This window comes from Strongylocentrotus purpuratus, unplaced genomic scaffold (genome assembly GCF_000002235.5).
Source record: "Strongylocentrotus purpuratus isolate Spur 01 unplaced genomic scaffold, Spur_5.0 spur5_scaffold_13, whole genome shotgun sequence".
Classification (NCBI taxonomy): domain Eukaryota; kingdom Metazoa; phylum Echinodermata; class Echinoidea; order Camarodonta; family Strongylocentrotidae; genus Strongylocentrotus; species Strongylocentrotus purpuratus.
Window position 1 is genome coordinate 6,013,510 of NW_022145598.1, and position 11,948 is coordinate 6,025,457.

Sequence of the window (11,948 nt, forward strand, 5' to 3'; positions counted from 1 at the left end):
TTTTATCTCTGATACTTTTACCTCAGATATTTTGGACAAATGGCATTTTTACATCTGGCACTTTTTACCTCTGTCAGCTTTTTAAAAATAATTTGGATCTGACATTAATGTTTAGATGCACCGATCCACAGCTGGGGTGCAGTGGGAGGGAATGTACCCCATTATGGAGTGTTACTGGTAAATGAAACTTTGGTGAAGTATAATCGACGAACAAGCGGGACTGAGGTATCTCGACCAACACAACTCATGTATGTAAAAATTCCGTCCCTTTCAAAGTAGCGCCTTGGGGCCCTTGGGGGAGTAGTCGAATATTTTTAAATGTAAACAGAGTATTTCATCCATTACAAAATGTTGTAATATTTTATAAGAAATGCATATTTTACGTCAGATGAAGATAATATGGAAGTTTACTCATACAAATACATTGAGTGGTCGAGTCATCGATTGACCGAGTCCGAATTTTAAGTTGAGTTTTGACTTGACGATGCATTAGCATCGATCCTAGCAACGTCGTAAACAATACACGGCCGGGCAAAATCAACTACAGCTTCGGCTTGAAGGCAACACATCAAACAAGAATACCAACTTCGTACTGAAATGGCGGATTGTGTGCAAGTTCTTGATCCTAATTACAGAAGAATTGCAGGGTCTGTACGATCAGGACGATTGTATAAAGGTTAGTTTCACTCAGACTAAATATGTATTATTATCTCATCAAAGAATGGTTTATTTTCAGGAGACGTCGGGCTATAATTTATCCAGTTTACTTGGCTCTCCAGCTCCACCATGCATGCCGCTCGGCCCGCCCTCTCGTCCGGCCGGTACTTACTGTACATGGCCTGTGCATGGTGCGGTACCCGATAACGATGTCCGATGTAAGAAAAAAAGTGGTACCAACTGATTGTATGATATCTTGCCTTGCAAATTATGATATTACCTTATTTTTGATGGATCAGTTGAACCAATTTGTAGTAAAAAACTTTGCCGTCCATTTGGTAATAATTAAAATAAATAAATTTGTGGAAAATATGAGAAATCTATCACATTTTATAATGTTGTCGAAATCTCCGCGAACTTTGGTTACCCCTTCATAAATCTCGATTTTGTCCATTTTGTGAATATTTGTGACCTAAATTTCACTTTTCCGCTTGTGTACGTGTTTTCTGTCTTCTATTTCTAATCTTGTGGATCATATTCCCCTGTGAACAACTGTCAAATAAAAATAAAAAGTCATGATTTATTAATAGATCTATTCTACCTCTAGAATCTAGGTCTAGAATCTAGTCTAGAATCTACATTCAGCAAATCAAGCTCATTCCAAAACAATTTTTACTTTAAGTTGTTGCTACAGTGACAGCGAGACATATATGTACATGTAATTGACATGACAATTGTCTGTAGAGAAACATCATTCTGTCAATGTCAATAAAATATCATTTGTTTCACTTTTTTTCCAGGTCAAGGAGTAATAGCAGCAACGTCTTCCATTCCAAGTAAATACCAAACTGTTGTCACCAACAATGCTGATCAAAGAGGATTCGGTGCTACTTCTAAAAGATTCAACCATGACATGACACTTGTAAGTATAATCAGTTTGATCAACTGTACAGTGCACCCTTTTTCCTGTTGCACCTCATACTAAATACACATGTACATGCATGTAGCTCTATTCAAAAGTAGGTTCGTTAGTAGGTGTGTGGATGACTGTTATGAGCCTAATTGTCATTATTTCCCTTAATTGATCGATCAATATGAAACATCATCATCATCATCATCATCATCGATTTATACGGGAGTGAGGAAGTCCTGTAGGTCTCCCGGTCGTCTTCCAAGATATAATTTCAATTGTCAGTATGCGACTTAAGACGTAGTGCAGAATGCGTGGATGTCAGGTTATATGAAATTGTTTAACAAGCCAGTGTTTATCTAGACCAGTTAGGATATCAGTGTACAATATTTCTTGCATGAGAAATTTCATTGAAACTCAACTGGAAAATAATAAATGCAACTTTATGTTCATGCAGCCTAAATGTACAGGGTGTTCATGATCACATGCTTTGACTTATTAAACTTTTCAAAAACACAACTGTCTATATTAAAGCAAGAGGCATCAAGTTTTGTCATGTAACGTTTCACACTTGATTTGATTTGTTATTATTGTATGTGATTTGCCTGTATAGAATGAAGAAAAAGAAGTTGAATTAATGTAGTATTGAATGTTATCGTTTGTCTTTTAGAATGAGAATCCTGGCCCTGGGTCATACGTTGAACAAAACAAACCTATCCTTGTTAAACCATCTTTCTCAAAGAAAGGAATGGGTGTTGGATTCGTATCCAAGGTAAGTCTCTCTATCCAAGTAGCCCAGCACATATCTACTGTAAAATTTGAAATGATAACTTGTGGTTTCATGAATAGTGTTACATGTGGAACAGCTCAAATTTGTTAAAATATTTTACAATTTGTATCATGAAAATGTTGTCTATACAGGATAAAATGCAATTTGTTTGTACAATTAATTTCTGAAATTTCTTCAAATCCTTGTTACCCCCCCCCCCCATAGTATTCATATAATCAATATTTGTACGCTTTATGTTGTTTACACTTTACATGTGGTGAATAAATATTTAACTAAGTACTGATTAAGCAAGAATAGCCTATTAATTTATTGATCTAGATCTATATGGGCTTTCTTCATGCAGACAGAAATCAGTGGTATTCTTTTTTGTTGTTGAATCTATCGTGCCTTGTATTCTAAAACTGTTCTTTTAATATTATACAGTATATGTGTCTCATTACAAATCTGAATTACATGAAATATTCTGTAAACCCTTTTCATTAGTGATCACTCAGACATTTATGTAAATTATCTTTGTAAGCAGCCATATACGAGCTAACATTAGCTAAATGATTAGTTGGAATAAACCTGCAGGTTTGTCATGACAATTGGAAGATCCCTTGCTGAAAACAGAGACTAAACATTGTTAAGAGTAAGATCCCTTGAAAGGAAATGAAAAAAACAAAATGAAGAGATTGTAAATGTATAAATTTATTTGATGTAGGAGAAGAGAGCTAAAAGACACAAGACTACCCCTGGTCCTGGTCCTGCTTATGCCTTACCGAGTATGTTGACTACGAAGAAAGATTTCAACAATGCAACAGCAACGAGTAGCTTCCACACACCTATTGCTGTACCTAGAGATAAGGAATCAAGCTTACCTGCTCCAAATCATTATAAGGTAAGAATTTTAATATCATGTTCATGTTTGTATGAATTAAAATTGTTTTTATAATTTATGTAATGTATTTAACCGTAATAAATATAAGATGAACTTTATATTCCTAAAGATGTCTGATTGGCAATTAAATGTTGAGGAAAATAATTAAATCAGTAACCCCCCCCCCCCCCCCCAATAAAAAAAAATAAAAAAACATCTGTTTTTGGTAAGCTTTTGCTCGCTGATCTGCAAGCTTCTTGATACTCTGTTACTGCTGCAGTATGATAATTTTGTAGGACAAGATTGTTTACTGCATCATATCTGAATGAAGCATTTATCTTTCACGTCATCTCACCAGGTTTCTGACAGCACAATGAAGAGACATTATGGAAGCCAAGTTCAAGCATCCTTCAAATCGACATCTCGAAGAGTTGACTACAACAAAATACAGAGTGTTGCGCCAGCACCTTGTAAGTAAAATTCTCATTCACATGGCAACGAGACACTGTTAGCTTTGATCTAAGATAAATAGTAATAAAGAAAATAATTGAAACCTTTATTTCACCAAAACATATTTTGGTATGGAGAGAGTTTTATTTGTACACTGTTGTACAAATTCTTGGACAGAAAATACGATTTTCATAATTGAAACTATAATCAAGTATATCAAAGCAGAACGTTCATTGGCCCCAAAAGAGATAAAATGTTATCAAATGGTATTGATGTAATACAAATTTGCAAGACCTTACTAATGCTTGTTATTTGTATTTATCATGCTTATTTTGTATTTCTTTTGGTTAATGACATGCTCTCTCTTTCTCTCTCCCTTTCTCCCCCCTCACTCTCTCTCTCTCTCCATCACTCTCTCCATACAGGCCATTATACAATCAATGAAACCCTGACCAAAGAGGCACCTAAAGTACCCATGAGCAGCTTCAAGTCAACATCAAACAGGGAATTCATCCCAAACAATACACGTGTAAGTAAATACTATTAAAAATCTATTAAAGGATGGTCCACAAACAAAAATTCAAACGTAAACTTGGAGTATGAACTAATGTACATGTATGTAAATCTAAGCACATCAAAGAATCTTAAGAATATATACTCAATGTTGGATAATTTCTGCGCTTTATAAATGTATTATTATTATTATGCGAAGCTTGATGAAGTCTCTTGTTGCAGGGATCCAAACTTTAGAGTTATTGTGTTACCAACATTCTCCTGATGTGTGCGCCTTTCATGTGCAAGAGTTTTTCTTTTCTTCTTCTTCTTTTCTGTGGGTGTTCATATAATGTTCATATAATAGCAATGACTTTACATTTATTACATGTATGTCAGTCTTAAGTGTAACATTAGCTTGGACGTGCCATTCAAAATCATGCCATGAAGGCTCTGTGCGGATTCTGTTACTGCCCAGTACAAAGTGGCCTTGATAGGGTATTCAGCATTAAGCAGCAGTTCAATTTATCAGCTCTGACAAACAAATTTCATCTCACTCCATTAATATTAAGTCTCAGTCAAGATATTTCATGTTTTTTAAGAGTTCAGCCCTGATTATTTTGTCTTTTATTTCAGAATCCTGGTCCAGGCCATTATCATCCTCATGAATCTGTAGAGGAAGCTACAAAAACATTGTTTCCGTAAGTTTCTTTATTTGTGAAAAGTGTTGTATCGCATCATATTGTGCGGATTTTACATTTGAAGGCAATATACGTTTTTACAATTGACATACCATGTTATAAAGTACTTGTAGTAGGCAAGGCCTGTAATCACTTAATGTCATTCTTGAGGCATTAATTTCTACATTTCCTCTGTCATAAATGGTATGTAATCTTTAACTTTTTAATTGGTTGATGCTATTCAAATGCATGCCGAGACTTTCTCATAGAAAATAAGGAACAATTTAGAAAGACTCTCTTGAATTGAAATATCAATCCTTTTATAAAGAAGAAATAGGATACATTAGCAAATTGTGCTAGTAAATTCTTGATTGTGACATTATTTTAAGGTTCTTTTATTTTTTTAGAGTGCCACACATGATCAGCAATGGAAATAACTTAAATAAAATCCACATGAATTGAATTGTACATAATTGCTATAAACTGCAAACATGACATGAGAATAATCTGCAAGGTGGAGATTGTATTTCTTTAAGATATTGTTATTTTAACAACAATTGTTGTATTTTTCTTTTTCATGCTCTAGCTACTCCACGTTTGTGGAATTCTCTTCCAGCCTCCATCTGTTGCATCTCTGATATTACTTTGTTTAGATCAAAATCAAAAACCAATCTAATGGAAAAGGCATATTCAACCTAGTTCTTAAATTGTCACCTTACCTTGTTATATTATGTTTTATAATTTCACTTTTGTTCTCTTGTCATTTCTCTGTTTAGCTTTACTTGCATCAATGTTGTAAAGCTCTTTGATATAAATTTCTTGTGAACAGCACTATATAAGTAGTTATTAGTTATTATTATTATTATTATTTCCCTTTGATGCATGCAGGAAGAAGCACTACCTGTGTATATCCGCCCCAGCCATGCCCCTTCCTCCTCCTCTACCAGATCCAGGTCCAGGTAGCTATGAGCTAGTCAACTATAAAGGACCTGCTAAACATTACATGTCAGGATCAGTGTTTGTATCATCTTCCAGTAGATGGAACGGAGAAACTCAGAATACAGATTTCCCTGGACCAGGTTAGTAATCCATGGCTTGCTTTAAGTACATTCTTTTAAATTTTCTTATTTTGATCTATTACACGTGAAGAGATATTGTAAGTTTTAAGACACTCCCAACCAACATTAAAATAACTTCTGAGTATGCATACACAGAACCAAAGTTAGATTACCCATTTTCCAATCTCAAGGTGATTGTTTCCTGAGTGATTTTGTACAGATGGTTTCGTTAGTACCGGTATTATAAGTTTTGAAACAAATTCTCGTCTGTCGATATATTTGATCTCTAAGAAAAAGTATTAATCTTTTTAAACATAGAAGATACTTATATGTAAGTACCACATATATCACATTGGTGACTCCTTCATAATTGTAAGTACTAACAAAATAATAATTTAATGTAGGTAATAACTTGAATGATGATTGAAATAGGTCTCTAACCATGTTTTTTTTTTTTTTTTTGTCTATCTTCCTGCAGCTACATACAGACCACAGACTCACAACAAAAAGCAATCCTTCCTCTACAACGCTCAGACTAAATGGGCTCTTCCATGAAGTGATCTATCAAACTATCAACCATTCTCAGAGCTATAATAGAAAACAAGATTGATGGATACTCTGCATCAAATACAAACTTGTTTGGCCTGCATTGGTTTGAACAAACCTGCACATCCAGATCAAATGCATGAAGATCAGATGACACACTGATAACGAGTGCTGGAATACCTCACTGACAAGTGGACTATACTGGCTGAATATATACTTGCTCTTGTCAGGGATGGTACGAACTGAGCTACACGTGACAAACTGATCTGCTTGATACGTTTCAATGAGTACATCTATAATGATAGATGCTACAGAAGTATTATAACTCATTAAATGCTTTGAGAGAAGTATGAGATCAAAGATGAAATATAATGAGTGAAGCTATCTAAATCTCAGACACATTTCATGCAGACCTTAAATTCAATTGCATAGCTTTATTTTTGTACACTTTGAACACTGAAGACAGAGCTTTATCATAAAAAATCTACAATTAATTTATTTTCCTGTGTCATGGATATAATCTCTTCTAAAAATATTGCTGTATGAGCAATATATACACTATACACACTATCTGAAATGACCTGTTGACAAAGTCCATTAGTGTTCTAACTATATGTGTTGGTAATGTCCTATCCTTTATGATGCAATAAATCAACAAAATTGGAGACGACATGAAGAGTAATGGTGCAAGAAACAAGTGACATGTTACTTTTATTTTTGAATTTTTACATGGGAGAACATTGTGAATGGAACTGAGAAGAAGTACTATTCATGTAGAAGTGCTCAGATTATTATCAATAGATATCTAGTAATTCTATTTTTGTGTTTAGATGGGCTCTCAGAATAATTTCTCATCTCCAAAACAAAGGTCTGCTTTTTATTAGCGCAAGTGTTCTAATGTGATTCCATTCAATCTTACATGTAAGTAGCCCAGACAGCAGCCCTACATTACAAAGGATACATGACCCACAATATATTTCCAAGTGTATTCTACACTTGCCAGAAATATCCAGGCAAACATTTCTAATGAGAGCATGAGCTGCTTTATTCTCTGAACTCCAGCATCTAAATACCTGACAGATTTTGTTGAAAGATGGCATAGTATAAGTGCCCATTATCTTTCTAGTCATGTATAGTGTACAGTTAACTCTGCATATAAACTTGAAGGCACACAAGTCAAATCTTCCCAAACTATATATGAAAAACATTACATTTCCTAATTTCAAGCTATTTTGTTTGGTCCCTCCAGAGTCAACTTATGCAGAGATAACTGTATACGGTAATACATGAATAATCAGTAGAATGTATGTATTTCATCTTTTGCACAAGCTGCGCCTTGAGCATTTGACTATCTAGTGGATTTGGCGCCTTATAAATCATATGTATTATTATTATTATTAATGAGGCACCAGTAGTGTATGCGATACACTGAACAAAATGGCTTGATGTTGAAGTCACAGCTAGGTCCGGATTGTACTCAAATTCATACATGACCCTGAGTTTAAAGTTGCTCTTGCGTGGGTATATAGAGGGCAGCACACGTATGTACGCACAGGAGCGTAATACCTGTTAGCTCAGTGTTGTATAGTGATTGCCAAGTTGCCTACTTCACGAATGAATATATACCCACGCATGAACATCTATAAGCTTTTGTTACAAAAGCAGGTTTGGTGATCAGATTGGTAGTATTTGCTCAGTTTTCTTCATATTTTCTTCTGTCAAGAGAAATATATTTTGTTTGAACAAATAAATTTCAGTATTCATAGGATCTGAAAATCAAAGAACATGATTACTGTCATAGTTTTGTATTAATAATACACATGTGCATTTAGCACAACATCCATTCCGTTCAAATTGCCTTAGAAACATTGTTCTTCTGTTAGTAAGATGAGATAGCAATATTTCACGTTTATACATAACCAAAGTGTCCCACACACTTCTGTGTTATGTTATTGTCATTCTTTTTGTACTTCAATTCATGACTATTTATGATAAATGTGTATATACTTTTATGTGTATATATTTGGACATATAACATGTGTGTATATTTTTATATATATACCGGTATATGTATTTTGGATTTTGTAAAGAAGAATAATAAAAGAAAATATAATACAACATGTTACAGTTCATTTGTCTAATTTGTTTAATTATATCTGGACGACCATGTGCATATATTTAATTCTAATTTAGGTTTTTTTGGTGAAATTTTGTTGTATGGGTTAAAGAAGAGAATTATTTACTGATTTCTTCCTTCCCCATGGTGTAGATTATTTATTTTCATATCACTCTCCCTGCGTCCTTAAGTAGCACTTATTTATACAACAATCAACTTTGTCCTACCACAAAAGTCGAATTTGTGATTGAACTACACTGATACTTTGACAAATCTTCCTTTGCAAATAAATGGAAAATGTATTTTATTATCTTTTTATTCAATTAAAACCTACTGTTTAGTATTATGCAAATAAACTTTTCCTTTATTTTGTTAGTTTAGTCAGTGTATTTCTGCACTAGTTTGGCCAGGAGGGATTAGACCTCCCTGCATGGTCACTGACAGGTGGTTTTCTCATCAAATCAATTAACATGAGAAAAAGGGGACCATATGGGGGACCAACGGTCACCACTTGGGCATTGTTTTCTATATAAAGGGCGCAAGAAGCTTTAAGTAGTGCAGTGGGGCTTTAAAAGAGGAGAACTCCAAACTGATCTGCTTTATTCTTTCATTCCAAATAACGGGAGTTAAAAGCCGAGCTCTCTAGGCCTAGCCTCCATGTTACCGGGATGTAAGATTAAAAGACAAGACATGCCTGCAATGAACTGACCAAGTTCATTTAGTTAATCCTTCTTTGTACCGAGTTCAATGGATAGGAAGCTAATTCAATTGACATGCTGACCTTTAATTATGTTAATAAAAATTATGATATAACTAGCTAGGTATCTGTTACAAGGTTAGTTTGCAGGTACCCGCTCTTTACATTCTTTGAGATTTTTCATCCTGATAAAGAAAAAAGGTGATATAACAAGATTCCCAATATACCAAAATAATTACCTATACGGACCTTAATTGTTTAACAAAGCTGTTCCACTTTACATGTAGTTGTGTACATGTATACCATACTTCTTCATACAGTAGAACCTGTATATATGAATACAAGGGAGATGATAAAGGTGGTCTTACTGAGCCGGTTCCTGAAGTAACTTTTCCGGGGAAACAAAAAAATGTGGTCTTAAAATGAAGCAGGTTGGACTTGTTTTGTGCCAAGATTTGACTGAACCAGTTCAAGCTGCCAGATTGAATATGGTTCCACACGTCAATGTCAATGTTAAATTACTTTGGAAAGGAATGGGGGCATATTTCATGCTAGCCTCTCTAGACTGGCTTGTAAATACTTGTTAACGATATGTAACTAAAAAGCTCAAAGCACACTATAACTGCAATCAGATTTGAGAAGAAATCGCGATAGCATAGGATACGATGACCTGAAATCTTTAAAATGTAGGTTCCTAATGGCTTTACAAATACAAAAAATAATAAATTGTGGATTATTTGTGGGCCTGCTACTCTGTGAAAAGGCCAGAGGTTTTCTTGATTACATACATTCCCTCATCTCCATATCCTAAATTCATCTTCTTATTTTAATCATTGCCTCTTTTATCCTTGACTTCATTGTTATTCAGGACTTAGTTCCCTTCTTCCTCACTCACCTGTATAGATTTCTATTTTTTCCTCCCTACTCTCACTTCTCAATCATTGTCATTGGTTCTCTTTCTCTCTCAGGCTATTCTATTATTTTGACCCTGTCCATTTCCTGTTATCTGATTGGTCGAGATGTTTAAAATGTTGATTTTCTGAATGTTTTGCAGAGAGCAGTGTGTAGTAAAGAAAAAAAACCCAGAGAACTACAGGACTTCTTGCTCTCATTTAGCTGCCTTACTGATTTAGAGTTAAATTTGGCAATTATTCATGTTCGACAGATTTGGGCTTTTCATTGACTGTGGGGGTGATTCTAAGCTGTAATTCAGAGGCTTTAATGAGTAGTATTGTGAAGTACTGTAAAATTTACACACAGATAAATAGTACACTGTAGACGTGTTTACAGATTGCTTTATCATTATTTTTTATTACAATTATAATTTCCTCTTCATATTTTGCATACAAATGTCTAAATATAATCAATTCCATATATTTATATTAAAAACATTTCAGCCTCCATAATCAATTAAACGTTGATTGTATAATCAAATATCTTGATACACTATGCTCATCATAAAAAAAGCAAATAAACAGATAAGTGGTAACTAAACAACTAATTTAATCACATCTAATTCAAGGTTCTGAGGTGATTAGCAAAACTTCACCATCAATATAATTACTTCCAAAATCAATCTAAATCCCATAATATATATTGCTTTTTAATACACAAAAGTCACATAATGATCTGAAAACATGAAATATCGTAATAAGAGTTTGTTCAAATCATCTATTGCTTTGTTATACACAAAGGTCACATAATGATCTAAAAACATTAAATATCGTATAAGAGTTTGTTCAATACTAAGAACCATGAGCACTATCACTTACAACCTAAAGAAGCATAATTTATTAACATGAGCTATTCACAATGAAAGAAAGAATTTGAGCAAAATCTTGTCAATTACAGACTGGAAATAACTTTTGAGACAAGTTGTGTTTTATCTATTTTCTGTAAATATTTCTGAATGCTGCCATTTCAATGACATTTAGATGAAATTTAGCTCATCTTCAGTTGCTCAGTGGTAGAGCAGTGTTCTTGTAACCGGGAGGTCCTGGGTTTAAAACCAAGTCAATGCCCTTCTGTCCTTATGGTAAAGCATAATTCTTATTACCAAGTCCTTCGGAGAGGACTTAAAGCTGCCAGTCCCCTGGTTGCTTAACTACAAGAATACACATGCTTTCTTAGCAGTCAGGTAAAACAAACAAACAGAAAAATAATATATAATATCCACGTACTTGCAGCAAATATAAGAGATGATTAAAATGTGGTTGTAAGGTAATGCATCATTGTCAATTGATGAAATGTTAAGTGCCCCAAAATTTAGAGTGGAAACTTGTACCTTTGCCAAGGTACATGTAATAGTGCATTGCAATCCTCTTTTTTAATATTTTTAAATATTTTAAAATCTGTTATATATATTTATATATATATATATATATATATATATATATATATATATATATATATATATATACAGGTTTATTAGCATAAGATCAATGGGGAGAACATATGTATATGTTATAACTTACAGGGATGAGACAGAGAAATTCCCCCAAAGGAGGATGATTAAAAGGGGGTCCAGGGACAACGTCCCTGGTGGGAATAGAAGCCCCCCCCCCCCTTTTCGCAGAAAAAACATATTTACCGGTGCGTAAAAGGACACATTTTCTTTGCATTTAAATGCTAAATTTGAGAAATATTTGTTCTCCCAAAAGCTGCTAAGATAGTGAGGTCCCCCTCCGTCTTAA

The 11,948-nt window shown here is 34.1% G+C and overlaps 1 protein-coding gene across 1 annotated transcript; it reads left to right on the forward strand.

The window, feature by feature from the left end:
• Positions 1-523: 523 nt before the first annotated feature.
• Positions 524-7,614, forward strand: LOC593119 (O(6)-methylguanine-induced apoptosis 2). The gene is made up of 9 exons (XM_792609.5): positions 524-676; positions 1,458-1,579; positions 2,238-2,339; positions 3,061-3,237; positions 3,575-3,686; positions 4,092-4,195; positions 4,795-4,859; positions 5,727-5,917; positions 6,375-7,614. The coding sequence occupies exons 1-9, from the start codon at positions 598-600 to the stop codon at positions 6,449-6,451; spliced, it is 1,029 nt and encodes a 342-aa protein (XP_797702.1). The 5' UTR covers positions 524-597; the 3' UTR covers positions 6,452-7,614.
• Positions 7,615-11,948: the final 4,334 nt, after the last annotated feature.

Bases quoted from the DNA above. Each gene is read 5' to 3' on its own strand.
- LOC593119 (XM_792609.5), top strand. From the start codon at position 598: ATGGCGGATTGTGTGCAAGTTCTTGATCCTAATTACAGAAGAATTGCA. The intron at 1,580-2,237 runs GTAAGTATAATC...TTTGTCTTTTAG, and splicing joins TCAACCATGACATGACACTT to AATGAGAATCCTGGCCCTGG. The intron at 4,860-5,726 runs GTAAGTTTCTTT...TGATGCATGCAG, and splicing joins GCTACAAAAACATTGTTTCC to GAAGAAGCACTACCTGTGTA.